We start from the raw sequence: 16,845 nt of genomic DNA on the forward strand, positions 1-16,845 counted from the left end.
TCCGTGCAGTATTACCCTCTGATTCTAACAGATATGCCAGGATGTTGCTTCGATTAGAGAATATTAGGCACTAGGAAGACATTAGACAAACTTGGATTGTTTTCTCTGGAGTGTTGGTCTGAGGGTGACTTGATGATGCATAAAATTATGAGAGGTGTAGATAGGATGAACAGTCAGCCTTTTCTTAGGGTGGAAATATCAAATACTTTATAGTCTTAAAGTAAGAGGGGGCCATTTTAAAAGAGATTTACAAGGTAAGTTCTGACAGCGGCTGGTAGGTGCCTGGAATGTGCTACCAGGGGAAGTGGTGGAAATATTTGTAGCAATGTTTAAAAGACATTTAGATAAATATAGGAAGTGGCACGAACTGGGGGGTGTAGACCATATGCAGGCAGGTATGCAGTTTAGATTGGCATCATGGTAAGCACAAAACCATGGCCCAAAGGGCTGGCTGCTTTACCACACTGGTCTACGTTCTATATTCCCTCTGTAGGCACAACATACCATCCATCTAATTACTTTCATTGTCATGTAGTGATTCTCCACAAGAATTCCTCAAATGAGCTGTTTGCCTGAGGAAATCACCACATTGTGTACACATCGCAGTGATAATTAATTGACCATCATCAGCAGTTAAAACATGTGATACTGCCTTACTGAAATCGGTCAACTACACATTTTTGGATTTTCCAACTGGTTGGCCTCTTGTTCAGAAGAATCAATGGGAAACGTTTGAACTTGTAAAAGAACCCGTAAAGCTTTTTGAGTCCATTCCTTTTTTCAATTCAATAGTCCTTTGTTTAATGTTAATTTTCATTGCACCAGTACAATGTCCACATTTTACCAATCTTTCAGCAGGGATTATAAAATACAAAATGGGAATCAATGCTGAACTAGAACTGCTTTAGTGACTTCTTTTTTTTAATCTAATTTGTCCCTGTCTAATAATTCAGAACACCAACAGAGAGAACAATAACATGGTTTTAATTGTTTCCTATATTATTATACCTGACAGTGATTAATTATTCTATGCAACATGAAACGAGTCCAAAAATCTTTCAGTAATTTTTATTTTCTGTTACTAGATATGACCCAATTTTTAACCGCATTTTCTTTGGTTGAACTTTTTGGTGTCACATGGGCAAAGAAATATTGAAAACTAAAAGCTTGACTTGCTCTCCACCCTTCATCAATCATATTCGATTAGACTCTTTTGGAATTGTCTGACAAGCATAGAAAGATAATTCATACCTCTGATATTATCCTCCAGTGAAGCGCAGAAGCAATAGCATATATGCAAGCCCATCAAATAGAGAATTTAGTGATTCCGGATATAGGTAAAATTCCATAGATCACCACTGTCTGTGCGTGTGCGTGTATTAAAGAAAGAGTGCAGGGAAAAGAAAATTGTGAAGGAGAAGGAGAAAGAATGATTATGGCGGGGAGAATTAGCTCAGCAGTGCTGCAGACAAAGATGCAGATGATAATTGTTGCTATAGCAACCACACTCCAGTATGAACTTCAGGAGCGAAGGGCCCGGGAGAAAATAAATAGAAAATCACCGAGGAAATAATGACAAAAAAAATATGTTTTGAGCTCAAAACATTAAAATCTGCAATTAATAGTTTAAATTGTTTATTACAGAATGGAATTTCCTTTGCAATTCCACTCATCTGCCACTCATTTAGCTACAAAATGACATTTAGTGAATTTACTCTCATTTATCAATTCCTCTCAAAAACTAAAAAAAAAATCAGAAGATGAAAAAAATGCACAGATTTATTGAAGCTGAAAACTCTATGCAGACAGAAGGAAAAGCAGTGTAATTCTAGAACAGCCGAAAATCTGAAACAGACCTCCAGGCTTTTTGCTTAGGCTTTTCATTTAAATTATTAATTGACAACATCTGCTGATGCAGAAAGTATAATTTTTGTTTGCCTCCACCATACATTCCCCTTCAGAAATTATAGATGAAAGATGTTTAGTTCCAAACTTACCTTCCCAGAGAGAATCTTTCAATCCTTGCACCATGGCCACCCATTCTAATAGATCCTCTTTAACTGGGCATGCGGAAATACCCTTCAGTTGTATAAAATAATAATTTATTGTTAAAGTGTGTGCTCACAAACACATATATAGTTAATTATATTCATTAACACAAAGCCATTCTCCTTTTTCTCTCTACTGCCATGATAAAATCGGCTGCCAATATTTACTAATCTGCCTCATATGGGAAGCATCAATATGTTACGTATTGGTGGGCCACTGCCCATCATACAATGAGCCTTAGCTGAGATCATTGTCCTTGTGAACAAAGACTGCAAAAATAATTGTAAATCATAACATCCAACATCAGAAATTTAATAACTCACATTAATATCAACAAAGATATCAAAAATAAAACACCATATTTGAGCAACTGTATCTCCAGTCTCGTACTGCTTCAAACAAAATGAAAAGGATCACGAAAGGCAGGAATTCTGTCATTGTCAACTCACACCAAACATTCACATGTTTCACCATATCCTAACACATTTATCACTACTCCAAGACATGTATCATCAGGTCACAGCTTTTACACTATGGCAACTTTTCTAGCATAGCTGACATGATTCAAATTAAAATGTACAAATTAAAATCACTATCACTTGCACAAATCTCACATACGACTGTCACCAGTTAGTGGAAGCCTGCGGTTATTGACTCAATAGTCAACACAGGATTGTATGATGGCCATTATTAGGCTGAGAGCCACAAAGTTCAAATTCAGAGATAATGGAATGCTCTCACCTATCCATCTTCCCATTTCTCTTTTTTAAATTCATTTTTTTGAATGCCAACATTACCCACGTGAACAGCTTTCCTGCCCATCCATAATTAGTTTGAGAAAGTAATGGAGAGCCTCTTTGCATTACTGTAGTCCTGCAGAAAGTACTTCCGCAATGCTCGGTTTATAGAGAAATGCACCAGGGAAACAAGCTTGTCAACCCACTGAGTTTGTATGAACCATCGACGACTTGTTTACTCATTCTACATTAATCCAAATCCCCCCCCACTTTCTCATCAACTCCCCCAATTCCACCACCCACCAATAACCAAGGGGCAATGGCCGATGCAAATTAACCAGTCAACTTGCAAATCTGTGGGATGCAGGAGGTAACGGGAGCACCCTGGGGGAAACCTAGATTGGTAGAACTTGGAAACTTTACGCAGACAATGTGGAAATCAGGATCAAACCTGGATATAATGTGTTGTAAGGCAGTGGTTTCACCAGCTGCAGCATAGTGCTTTGCATGCTATCAGATCCAGTGACAATGCCGGGTTGACAATTTATTTGCAAGACAAGATGATAAATGACCTTGTAATATTATGTTCCTGCTGTCCTTGTCCTCTTGATAATAAATACCTTGCTCTGACAATACCGTTGCAAGTTATTATCAGAGCATTTTAGACAAGTAATTGTGTTACAGTTCTTAAATAAATAATTACATTTTGTAGATGCTACATACTATAAATATGGCATATGGGTACCAAAGGGATATTTAGGATGGTAATGGGAGTGCCAATTAAGTCAGGAGCTTTGGCTGGATAATGTAGAACATTCTGAGTGGTGTTGGAGCTCCCAGTTCCTTCAGGAAATTTTGCAGTGATGTCCAGAGACTGGGATTATCATTAACCGTAACCATCTATGATTGTACCATGTACACACTAGGGGCGCTGCACTGGCAGCAGCCTCTACCTACAGCCTGTCTGTTATTTCTATCTTTTTTAAATTTTTAGTTAGTCTAAAGTCTTGTGTCGGGGGAAACTTTTACTTTTCTACGTGGGGGAGGGGGGCAGGGTAAGGGGGAAACCGTTTCCCAGTCTTTTTTCCTGGCGGGGGCGCGACTATTTCTCCGAGTCGCGTCCTCGCTCCCCACCTCGCGGCCTACCAGCTGGATCGGAGCGGCCTTTCCTGCCGGGGACCGAGTACCGGACCAGGGCTGCTACAGCGGCGGCGCAGCGCTGGAGTCACCGCGGAGCGGGCGATGCCTACCTGGGTCGCCGTTTTGAGCTCCGAAGCTTTGAGACGTTGCTCCAACATCGTGGAGCTCTGGTGCGGAGAGCTTCCAACGCGGGCGGCGCTGAACGTCATCGTGGAGTCCTGGGGCGCCTTGCAGAGGGTCTCCAGCAGCAGTATCCACCCGGCGCGGCCTACGGACTTTGGGAGCCGCCGACTCCGGTAGGAGGGGGCCGACTCTGGTGTCCACGCCGCTGAGGACATCCCGTAGCCCCGACGTCGGACTTACAACACCCCGGCGAGCGGTCCTGGACATCGGGCCGCCCGTTGCGGCAACTGCGAAGGCACGGGGAGGCCCTGACCACGGGGAACAATGGAGGAAGAGACTGACTTTGGTGCCTTCCCACACAGTGGGAAACTTTGATTCTGCTGTGTGGGGATGTTTTATGTCAAACCCTATAGTGTGTTGTGTCCCTTTTTTTATTGTATGGCTGTATGGGAATTTCATTTCACTGTGCCATCTGGCACATGTGATGAATAAATCTATCTTGTATCTTGTATCTATCTTGTATCTTCCTTTGTGTGAAGTATGACTTCAATCATTGTGGTGGTTTTTGCCTAATGCCCAGAATCTTCAGTTTTACCAGGATGCCTTGTTGTCACATTTGGTGAAATTCTGCCTTCAGGTTATGCATTTGACTTGGAATTTAACCTTATGAACTACATTATTGTAACTATACTGGAACAGCTTAATGTATAAGATGCATCCCTGACTTGCAAACTCCATGCACCCTATCCTTATTCTTGAGCCTTTCTCCTTTAGAAAGCTAAGATCTCTTTCCCAGCTACTCTACCCTTGAGAAAGCTAAGGCTCTACATCGCTTGATCAGAACATAGCTGCCATCTTAAATACTGGCATTTTGCAAAATGTTGAATATAGTTGAGATGTTGGAATTGCAAGTGGATAGGTCCTCAGCCACGAGAATGGCACAGACAGGGCAGGGGTTTTAAAAGAGCACTAATGCCAGTACTCCACAGGGCAAACTCATGCAGGAATTCTGCTCCAGATAATTTTCATAGCCCAATTTGGCCCATGGCTTCAAAATACGTGCCAATGCTGCAGTTTTCCAGGATGCTGCATATGCATGCAGTATAAGGCAGTAGGAAAATTACCAGTAAAAACAGGCCTTTAAAGGTTACTATTGTAACTTAGAAATGATTGGCATCCAGCACTCTGACAAAATTGGTACCATGCAGACCTATTTTGTCGTACTTATGTCCAGTTTCTCTCTACATAAAAAAAACAATTGCATATGTCTATATGGCATAAAGCATTTGCTTTCTCAAACCTCACACGAAGAACACTCACTGACTTAAATTTCACAGACCCAGTCAACAAGCAATTATTCTCATATTGCATTGATTGGCTTAATTATTATTCTATTCTCAAAAATGCAAGCAATTGAAGCAATCAAGCAGCACAAAAACAAGCAAACCTCTTCAACAATTTATTCGCTAACTCAACAAGCAATTATTCTCATATTGCATTGATTGGCTTAATTATTATTCTATTCTCAAAAATGCAAGCAATTGAAGCAATCAAGCAGCACAAAAACAAGCAAACCTCTTCAACAATTTATTCGCTAACTCTGAAAGACTGCATGGAACACAGACTTAAAGCTATAAAGAGTGGCAGACATAGACTATGGCAAAGAGAGGGGGAAAACTTTTATAGAATTGTATAGGACCAAGATTACAGACAGGCAGAAATATGTAGAAAGCAATGAAATAAACCAAGAAAAACCTAAAGAGTAAGAATGAAATTCATAGAACCACTTTTACTTTGGTTTGTGAGTAATACTGTAAAAGATAAGCATATAATAGAAATACAAATGAAAGGAAAATGACCAAATGAAATAATTTAAAATTAGATCTAATTACTTTATTCTGATGTTAGAAGAGGTAATAATTCATGAAACAAACTGTAAAAATCTACAATTTCACATAACGAACAACGTTGACTGTAAAAGACATGGTGAATGGTTGTTTTTCGAACAAAAGATCATAGCAAAAGGATTTGAGTATAACAGCAGGGAGGTTCTACTGCAGTTGTACAGGGTCTTGGTGAGACCACACCTGGCGTATTGCGTGCAGTTTTGGTCTCCCAATCTGAGGAAAGACATTCTTGCCATAGAGGGAGTACAGAGAAGGTTCATTAGACTGATTCCTGGGATGGCAGGGCTTTCATATGAAGAAAGACTGGATAGACTCGGCTTGTACACGCTGGAATTCAGAAGATTGACGGGGGATCTTATAGAAACTTACAAAATTCTTAAGGGGTTGGACAGGCTAGATGCAGGAAGATTATTCCCGATGTTGGGGAAGTCCAGAACTAGGGGTCACAGTTTAAGGATAAGAGGGAAATCTTTTAGGACCAAGATGAGAAAATCATTTTTTACCAGAGAGTGGTGAATCTGTGGAATTCTCTGCCACAGAAGGTAGTTGAGGCCAGTTCATTGACTATATTTAAGAGGGAGTTAGATGTGGCCCTTGTGGCTAAAGGGATCAGGGGGTATGGAGAGACGGCAGGGATGGGATACCGAGTTGGATGATCAGCCATGATCATATGGAATGGTGGTGCAGGCTCGAAGGGCCGAATGGTCTACTCCTGCACCTATTTTCTATGTTTCCATGAACTGGATGAAACAGGATTATTTTTAAGGCTATTGTTTTATTTGATCCCTATTAATAATGTAAACACAGGGTACAAACCACATTTATAAATCTGCAGAAGGCACAAAACCTACCATTATTGCGAACTATTGATTTTAGAACAACATGAAGCAATTGGTAGAATGGGCAGACACATGGCAGATGAAATTTAATGCAAGGAAATGTGAAGTGATGCACTTTGATAGGAAGAATGGGGAGATGTAGTCATACGGCTCAACTCGCATACACCCTATTAATTTTCCTCCATAAGATCACCCCACACCTCCTGTGCTCCAAGGAATAACGTCCTAACATGCCCAACATCTCCTTACAGCTCAGGCCCAGAGTCCTGGCAACATTCTCATAAATCTTCTCTGCACCCTTTCCAGCTTAATGGCATCTTCCTTATAGAAAGATGACCAAAGATTCTGAGTGCTGCCTCATCAACATCTTATTCAACTGTAAAATCATATCCCAACCTCTATACTCAATTCTCTGACTGATAAATGCCAGTCTGACAAAAGCCTTTTTCACCATGCAATCTCCTTCCAATGCCAATTTCAATGAACTATGTACTTGTACTCCTTGATTGCTCTGTTCCTCAACACTTCCCAGGGCCCTCCCGTTCCCTGTGAAGGTCCTGGCCTGGTTTGACTTCCCAAACGACACCTCACAGTTATTTGCATTAAACTCAATTAACCATTCCTCGGCCCACTTACCCAGCTGATCAAGATGCTCCTGTAATTTTTGTTAACCAATTTAACTGTCTACAATAACACTTATTTTAGTGTCACCTGTAAACTTACTAATCATACTATACATTATTGTTCAAATCATTGACATATAAAATAATAGATGGAATAAAGACTATTGTTCTAAAAAGGTTGCAGCTACAGAGGGACATGCACATACAGTGCCCTCCATAATGTTTTTCTGCAGTTGTACAGGGCCCTAGTGAGACCGCACCTGGAGTATTGTGTGCAGTTTTGGTCCCCTAATTTATGGAAGGACATTCTTGCTATTAAGGCAGTGCAGCGTAGGTCTACAAGGTTAATTCCAGGGATGGCGGAACTGTCATATGCTGAGAGAATGGAGCGGCTGGGCTTGTATACTCTGGAAATTAGACGGATGAGAGGGGATCTTACTGAAACATATAAGATTATTAAAGGTTTGGACACGCTAGACGCAGGAAACATGTTCCCGATGTTGGGGGAGTCCAGAACCAGGGACCACAGTCTAAGAATAAAGGGTAAGCTATTTAGAATGGAGATGAGGAAACACTTCTTCAAGTCGTCAAGTTTATTCGTCACATACACATACGAGATGTGCAGTGAAATGAAAAGTGGCAATGCTCGCGGACTTTGTGCAAAAAAACAAACAAACAACCAGACAAACTACAAACAACAGATAATTCTCACAAAGAGAATTGTGAGTCTGTAGAATTCTCTGGATACTTTCAAGAGAGAGCTAGATAGGACTCTTAAAGATAGCAGTCAGGGGATATGGGGAGAAGGCAGGAACGGGTACTGATTGGGGATGATCAGCCATGATCACACAGAATGGCAGTGCTGGCTCGAAGGGCCGAAAGGCCTACTCCTGCACCTATTGTCTATTGTCCATAACATGAGGACCAAAGTTGTGCCAATGAAAATCAAATAAACCATTATGAGACTGAGAAACAAGAATAAAACTGTTAGAGACAGCCAAACCTTAGGCTTACCAAAATCAACTGTTTGGAACATCATTAAGAAGAAAGAGAGCACTGGTGAGCTTAGGGACTGGCAGGGACAAGAAAAGGGACTGGCAGGGCAAGGAAGACCTCCACAGCTAATGACAGAAGAATTCTCTCTATAATAAAGAAAATTCCCTAAACACTTGTCCTGACAGATCAGAAACATTCTTCAGGTGTGGATTTGTCAAAGACCACTGTCCACAGAAGACTTCATGAACAGAAATACACACTGCCAGATGCAAACCATTGGTTAGCTGCAAAAATAGGATGGCCAGGTTACAATTTGCCAAGAAGTACTTAAAAGAGCAACCACAGTTCTGGAAAAAGGTCTTGTGCACAGATGAGACGAAGATTAACTGATATCAGAGTGATGGCAAGAGCAACGTATGGCGGAGAGAAGGAACTGCCCAAGATCCAAAGCATACCGCCTGAGACACGGTGGTGAGGGTGTTATGGCCTGGGCATGCATGGCTGCTGAAGGTACTGGCTCATTTATCTTCATTGATGATACTACTGCTGATGATAGTAGCAGAATGAATTTTGAAGTGTATAGACACATCCTATCTGCTCAAGTTCAAACAAATCCCTCAAAACTCATTGGCCAGCGGTTCATTCCACAGCAAGACAATGATCCCAAACATGCTGCTAAAGCAACAAAGGAGTTTTTCAAAGCTAAAAAATGGCCAATTCTTGAGTGGCCAAGTCAATCACCCGATTTGAACTCAATTGAACATGCCTTTTATATGCTGAAGAGAAAATTGAAGGGGACTAGCTACCAAAACAAGCATAAGTGAAAGATGGCTGCAATACAGGCCTGGCAGAGCATCACCAGAGACTAGTGATGTCCATGAATCGCAGACTTCAAGCAGTCATTGCATGCAAAGGATATGCAACAAAATACTAAACATAACTACTTTCATTATTGTGTCCCAAACATTATGGTGCCCTGAAATGGTGGGACTGTGTATAAACACTGTTGTAATTTCTACATGGTGAAACCAAAATGTATAAAAATACCCTTTATTAAAATCCGGCAATGTGCACTTTAACCACATGTGATTTTTTTCTATCACATTCTGGAGTACAGAGGCAAATAAATAAATGATGGATCTTTGTCCCAAACATTATGGAGGATACTGTATCATTAAAATTGAAGGGCAGATTGGGAATATGATTAATAAGGCATACAGTCAGTTTTATCAATAGTATAAAAGCAGAGTTATGCTGAATCTCTATCACAACATCGGTCAGGTCTCAAGTGGAGTATTTACTTCAAATCCGGTCAATGTGTTATCGGAAGAATGTGAATGCATTAGGGAGGGTCCACAAAACATTTACAAGAATGATTCCTTGGATGAGGGATTTCAGTTCCAAAAACAGATTTAAGCAGCTACAACTATTTACTTTGGAGAAGGATGAGGGGAGATTTCATAGAAATATATAAAATGATGTGTCTGGAAAACAAGATTAATGAGTGGCTCTTCCCTTTGATGGCCAGTCAAGGATATAAATTAAAGGGAAAGAGAATTAAGAGTGACAGGAAACGTTTTATGTAGCATGTGGTTAGAATCAGGAGTGCAGATGTGGTGGAGGCAGGTTCCATTGATGTCTTCAAGTGCAAATTGGATGAATATATTGTGGTGAGAAGTTGACAAAGCTACGGAAAATGGACTGCTGGGTGGAAGTAGCGTTGCTCTGGCAGTGAGCAGCACAGACATGATGGATTGAACAATCTACTTCTGTCTTATAACCATTCTATAATTTTATGAGTATAATCAACTTCAACTTACAAATAGTCTAGCTTCTTGAAGTTGAATATGTTCTCTTTCCAGCAACAAATAAGCCTTGGACTGCATGGCCTTTAAGATTATTGAGTAACTGTTAAATGAAGAATCTTCTTGATTATGTAAATATAAAATAGGACATTTTATCTTTCCTCCACCTTGTAGCCTCAAATAAAAAAATAAAGCACAAATTAGAAATTTCAACAACTTATGTGTCTAATATTTAACAAAACAATATAATTATTGTTATAATGAGAGAGGAATAGAACAAAAAGTTGCAAAGTATAAAATGGTCAGTCGCCAATTGGAGTTCTTATGCAAACCTAGTTTTCATAACAGTCACACAATTTATTATTTTTGCTGTAGAAAGGCATCTGCTGTTGGAACTGGCTTGTAAGTATAGAATATTATTTGTATAGTAGATTTTATTGAGTTCTTTCTTGAGAGTATCTTGGGGGAAGTAAACCTTATGTATTTTTATTTCTTTCCTCCATGCGATTTATGCAGGCTCAGTGGCTCAAAGCCTGCACATAAAATGGCTTTAATGTGGAGGCTCAGCACATAAAACTGATTGCCATCATGGTACAAAGAACAATACATGATGTTTTGTGATTTCAAAATCCACTGTTCACAATTGAGATGTTCGAGGGTTTGCTGGCTACACTTCCACTCAATAATGGACAACTAAACAAATCCTCTACATTTGGTGAAAAAACAGAGAATTATGGAAAAACTGAATCTGTGCAAAGGAAAGTTAATATTTGAACAGAGGATCTCTGACAAGAAACATGAACTCCTTTTTCCATAAATGCTGCTTGATCTAATGAATGTTTCCAGCATTTTCTGTTTTCTTTTCAGATCTCCAGCATCTTCAGTTTTTCTTCATATTCTATTCCTCTTGTGGTTATGTGGTCTGTTAATATTGAGCAAATTTTACCACCTAGAAAATCCCTTAAGTGTCTCAATTTTAAGAAAATTCTCTGACACGTTTTATGATTTACAATAACTGTTGAATGACGTCAATACACATGACATTCAAAGGCTGGCTTCAACACAGAATCTCAAGATGTAATTCTCTCTTTTTAAAAGTTTATATTACCAACAGTGAATCTATTGTAAACATTTTACCTGCTGCCTGCTGAGTTACTTTAGCACTTCTGCTCAAGATTCCAGCCTGCAGCGCTGAGGGAAGATTGTGGAACAGAATGAAGGGGGGAGTAAGAGTGATTTCTACAATGGTGATGCGGTTATTGATTGGTATAAGGATATTGAACATGGTGTATGGGGATTGTATATTCAGATTTGTGTTACATTGTGTGCTTTGGAACACACTGATGGTAGTATGGCAATAGCATTATTCAGTTATTCAGTACGGAAACAGTCTCTTCAGCTCATGCCCATACCAAGTAAGGCAGCCTGAGCTAGCCCCGGGGTCAAGGAAAGAGCGTTCACGTCACGGCCCTGTTTCCACCACCACGCACAAGGAGCACAAGAAGCGACAAGACAGACACCATTGTATGCAGATGCCGAGAGGTGTGTTCAGCTCTGGCTGAACAACTTCTAATCCTGTGTGTGGACTCGATAAGAAGAAGAAGCTAGCCCCATTTTCCTGCATTTGAGCATCTGCTAGCCCCATTTTCCTGCATTTGGCTCATATCCCTCCAAATCTCATGTATCTGTCCAATTGTCTTTTAAACATAGTAATTATAGCCACCTCTGCAAATATCACTCCATAATCATAACCACCATTCTCTGTAGGGGTAAAAACATTTTCTTCGGATCCCCTTTACATTTTTATCATCTCACTTTAAACTTAAGTCCTTATTATTGACTGTTATTGACTGCATTACCAAAAAAAGACTTTGACCATCCACCTTATCTCTGTCCCTCATGTTTTTTTAAACCTCTAATAAGGTCGCCCTTCAGTATTCCCCATTGCAGAAAACACAATGCCAGCCCATCCAGTCTCACCTCCAGCCCTGGCTGCATCCTCATGGATCTTCTCTGCACCCTCGCAAGCTTAATCACAAATCAATGGTAGATACTGCCATCACTAGATACTAATGCCCCACCTCCAAAAAGCAGGTAGCATCATCAAAGGCCTACACCACCCTGGCCATGGTCTCATTTCTCTCCATTGGGAAGAATGGCAGTCTGAAAACCGTGGCCTCCAGCTTCACGAAAAGCTTCTACCCAATAACCATCAGGCTCTTGAACACTCCAAAACACAAACTAAACGATGAACTGTCTTGGGTAGACAAAAATGCTGGGGAAACTCAGCGGGTGCAGCAGCACCTACGGAGCGAAGGAAATAGGCAACATATCGGGCCGAAACCCTTCTTCAGACTCAGCGAAGGAAATAGGCAACGTTTCGGGCCGAAACCCTTGGTGAACTGTCTTGACCTTGGTGAACTTGGTGAACAGATGAGCTGTCTTGGTTGCGCTAAGGACTTTGGGCTTTTTGCACATATTAGTTAATTGAATTTTTGTGTTTATTATGTTTTCTATGAGCTCTGTTTACAGGCCTGTTATGCTGCCGCAAGTAAGAATTTCATTGTTCCATTGTGGGTACATATAAACACCCTTGACTATTGATATTGTTAAGATCATATAGGGCAAATGAAGGTCATACGGTGTCTGGAGGCACCTACAGGGGTGGACAAAATCTTGAGAATAGGGGCTTTGGAGGTTGTGATGGGAACATTGGGATGGTGAAGGAGATAGGTATTGAGGGTTATTTTGTGGGTGTGCTGAGCATTGTGTTTGGGGTGTTTTGGGGCTTGAATTTTTTTGGAGAGTGGGTTTTGGGCTTGTTTTTTTGTGATGTGCTTTACTTTGGAGGATATTTAGATTCTTTTGACAGGGTTATTGGGAATATTTCTGGGGGGCAGGGGCTTATTGAAAGTTTATTTGAGATGGGGGCATGGATGGTACATTGTTCTTCGTGAGTATTTCTCACTCGAAGTTCAGGCTACGATCAACCTAACTGTATGTCCATAATGATGCAGGAGGCCATTCAGCCCATTGGATCCATGTCTGGTCCTCTTTAATCTCATCCCGACCTCTATATTTTACTGGACTCCTGCAACATTCTCACCCCGAAATGCCCATCAATTCCCCTTTGGCCATTAAACTGCACAGCATGGTAACTGTACAATAGACAAATAACCCACCAAGTCTCTGGGATCTGGGGGGGGGGGGATATCAGGACACCCGAAGGAAACCCACGCGGACCTGCTCCATCGGGAATGCACAGAGACACAAAATGCTGGAGAAACTCCGCGGGACAGGCAGCATCTCCGGAGAGAAGGAATGGGCGGGTCAAGACCCTTCTAACCCAGACTATCTGAAAAGCAGTTTGCGCTCATTTTTTCAGGACATCGCATCTCATAACCGCAGTTTGAAATCACTCATTGCAGCGTAAACGCCCGGCCACACCCCCAGCTGTGCCGCCGGGCCCAGGGCTGCGTGTCTGGGTTGTTGCTGGCCTGAGCACCGCGCTCACCATCAAAGATGCTCACCATGGGGCAGCCGCCACCTGCTGCGTCTCCCCGGTCCCGGCTCACCGAGTATTGCGCTGGTTGCCAGGCGACGGGTCCCAGCCGGAGTGGAGTGGAGCGGAACTGGCGGCTGCGCCCTCTGGAGGCCGGGAGGCGTCACTGCAGCGCGGGGTCCCATCATCAAGGCAGAGGCAAAAGGTCTTGTAAGTGGCAGGAGCAGAATCAGGCCGTTCGGCCCATCAAATTCACTTCGCCATTCAATCATGGCTGATCTATCTTTCCCTCCTAACCCCATTCTCCTGCCTTCTCCCCATAACACCTGACACCCATACTAATCACGAATCTATCTATTACTGCCTTTAAAAATATCTTTGCTCGCTGAAAAAAGTATCCATTGAGTTCAGTGAGCAAAGAATTCCACGAGATTTTGGACCTGTACCCGGCTAAAGAAATTCCTCCGCCGGATCACCTCCCCTAATTTAGGACTTGCTATCGTCCCCTGTAAATCTGAGGCTATGGCTGGTCCTAGACTGGCTATTCCAGCTAGTGAAAAACGTCCACTCTCCCTCGAGTGTCCTCCACATCCATTCTACGCTCCAGTGACTTTCAAATCTATATTGTGTATGTTTCAATGAGGTCCCCTCCTCATTCTCCTATAATTCTAGCGAGTACAGGCCCAGTGCCGTCAAACACTCATCATGTTATCCCACTCATTCCTGGGATCATTCACGTAAATGATCGAGACAGACTGAGGCACATGAAACTGCAGCTGCTGATTTACCAAAGTGTTGGAGTATCTCAGCAGGTCAGGCAGCATCTCTGGAGAACATGGATTGGATGACATTTTGTGCCGCTATCCATTAGACTGATTGTGGTTGTGGGGGCGGTCGGGGAGGCGATAAGGGAAAGCTGGAAGAGCGGGACCAGAGGACACATCCTCAGGATAAAAGAATGTACCTTTAGAAGGGAGATGAGGTGGGATTTCTTTAGCCAGAGGCTGGTGAATCTGTGTAATTCATTGTCACAGACGGTTGTGCAGGCCGAATCATTGGATATTTTTAAAGCTGATTGATAGGTTCTTAACTAATAAGGATATCAAAGATCTGGGAGAAGGCAAGACAAGGGATTGAGAGGGGAAAATAGATCAGCTATGACCAGGCTGGATGGACCAAATGGCTTAATTTTGCTCCTATGTCTTATGATGTTATGAGAGAATGGGAAGGTCAAAGCCTAGCAAGTGATATGTAGATAGACACAACATGCTGGAGTAACTCAGCAGGACAGGCAGCATCTCTGTAATTGGAGACATTTCAGGTCCAGACCTTCAGACTGGGAGTCAGGGGAGAGTGAAACTAGAGATATGGAAGGGTACAAAGTGAATTTAAGATGTGAAAAGGGCAGATCAAAGCAGACGATGAAAAGAAGACATCAAGGAAATGTAGAATGGTTCATTGTTGGCTGAGGGGAAGGTGACATACAAACAGTCAAATTAATCAGGAGGACAATGAAACTAGTCAGAGAACTAGGGTGGGGGAGGGACAGAGAGAGAGGATAGACACTAAAAGCTGGAGTAACTCAGCGGGTCAGGCAGCATCTCTGGAGAAAAGGAACAGATGACGTTTCGGGTCAAGACCCTTCTTCAGAACTGATTTGTGGATACAGGCGTGCGTTTTTTTTGATATATCGACGAAGGCAAGCGCTGAAGAGACAATAAGTGTGAGATAATAATAGACAAGGTGCAAATTGCGAGGACAGAGGAAGGAATAAGGATGGAATGGGCCAGGGGAGGGAGAAGGGAAGAAATGGATGCAAATCTAGGAAGAGCTCAAGGAAGGGTGGAAGCGTGGTTGTTGTTAGTAGGTTAGTTACCTGAAATTGTAGAGTTCACTGTTCATACATTAGGTTGTAAGCTACCCACGCTAAATATGTGGTGAGGTTTGCGAGTGGACACATTCTGGCAATGAAGGGCCATGAGAGGAAGGTCAATATGGGAATGGGAAGGGGAGTTAAAATGGATAAAAACTGGAAAATCCAGCAGGCCACAGAGGACCAATTGCAAGTGTTCAGCGAAAGAGTGACTAGTCTACTCTTGGTCTTCACGGTGTAAAGGAGGCCACATTGGAAGAACTGAGTGCAGCAGATGCAATTAGAGGAGGTGCACGTGAACCTCTGTCTCACCTGGAAGGATTGCTGGTGTCCCTCGATGGATGTGAAGGAGGAGGTAGAGGGACAGATGTTACATCTCTTGTAGTTGCAGGGGATGGATACCTGGGAAAGGATTAGTTTGAGTGGGAAGGGATGAGTGAACCAAGGAGTTGCAGAGCGAGGGGTCTCTGCGGAAAGTGGAGGGAATGGGAAGATGTGACTAGTGGTGAGATCACATTGAAGGTGGCGGTAATGTAGGGGAATGATGTATTGGATGCGGTGGCTGGTGGGGTGAAAGGTAAGAACCAGGGGAACTCTATCCTCTTTCTGTCTGGGGCATGGGAGCTGAACTATGAGACACAGAAAAGACATGGCAGCGAGATCCTTGTGTGGAGGCAACTTGACATCACCAGAAGCTCATTTCTCATTGCACTCAGATATTAGGCCCCGGTCCTCTCATCTACTTCGTCTCCAGCACTGAAATAGTGTCCACAACAATTCAGGTAAAGATAAAATCATGTACCTGTATATGAATTAGACCTGCGATAAAATAGTTAATATGCCAATACATTTTGATAGGTTTACAAGATTGGATAAATGATACTGCGATATCATTTCTTGGGAACGAATAATTAATATAAAATAAAGATTTTTTTTCATCCAGAGAATGCTGACAGTCGACAATCAGCCAATTTTAACCATGCATTTCTAATCGCCACTGAGAAGGTGGTGAGAATGTTGCCCAGTTCCGGCAATCCCACACCACAGTAAGGTGGTCAGCATGTGTGTTTGACTATGAAGTGAAATTGTTGCCCTTGCCTTTCTACATGATGGATGCTGTGGGTTTTCCAAGTGCTGTTGAGCAGGTCTAGATAAAATGTTATCATGCACTTACCATGTATTACCATGCTTCCCCTTCAATACCATAATCCCATCCAAACATCTCCAAACTTCTGGATCCAGGAGTCAGCA

General features: G+C 42.0%; 1 protein-coding gene across 3 annotated transcripts in view; it reads right to left on the reverse strand.

Annotated features, from left to right (window-relative positions):
- Positions 1 to 13,837, reverse strand: part of LOC129701098 (ubiquitin-conjugating enzyme E2 U-like) — a 39,463-nt gene extending 25,626 nt beyond the window's left edge. The window contains exons 1-3 of one of the 3 annotated variants that reach the window (XM_055642077.1): positions 13,750 to 13,837; positions 10,235 to 10,394; positions 1,998 to 2,079 (exon numbers count right to left, since the gene is read on the reverse strand). In XM_055642077.1, coding sequence (XP_055498052.1) covers positions 1,998 to 2,079; positions 10,235 to 10,300 — 148 coding nt within the window. In that variant the 5' untranslated portion in view covers positions 10,301 to 10,394; positions 13,750 to 13,837. Of the gene's footprint in view, positions 1 to 1,997; positions 2,080 to 10,234; positions 10,395 to 11,356; positions 11,373 to 13,749 lie in introns of those variants that run through there. The other 2 variants (XM_055642079.1, XM_055642078.1) reach the window with 2 other exon arrangements.
- Between the last annotated feature and the right edge of the window lie 3,008 nt (positions 13,838 to 16,845).

Source organism: Leucoraja erinacea, chromosome 10 (genome assembly GCF_028641065.1).
Source record: "Leucoraja erinacea ecotype New England chromosome 10, Leri_hhj_1, whole genome shotgun sequence".
Lineage (NCBI taxonomy): Eukaryota > Metazoa > Chordata > Chondrichthyes > Rajiformes > Rajidae > Leucoraja > Leucoraja erinaceus.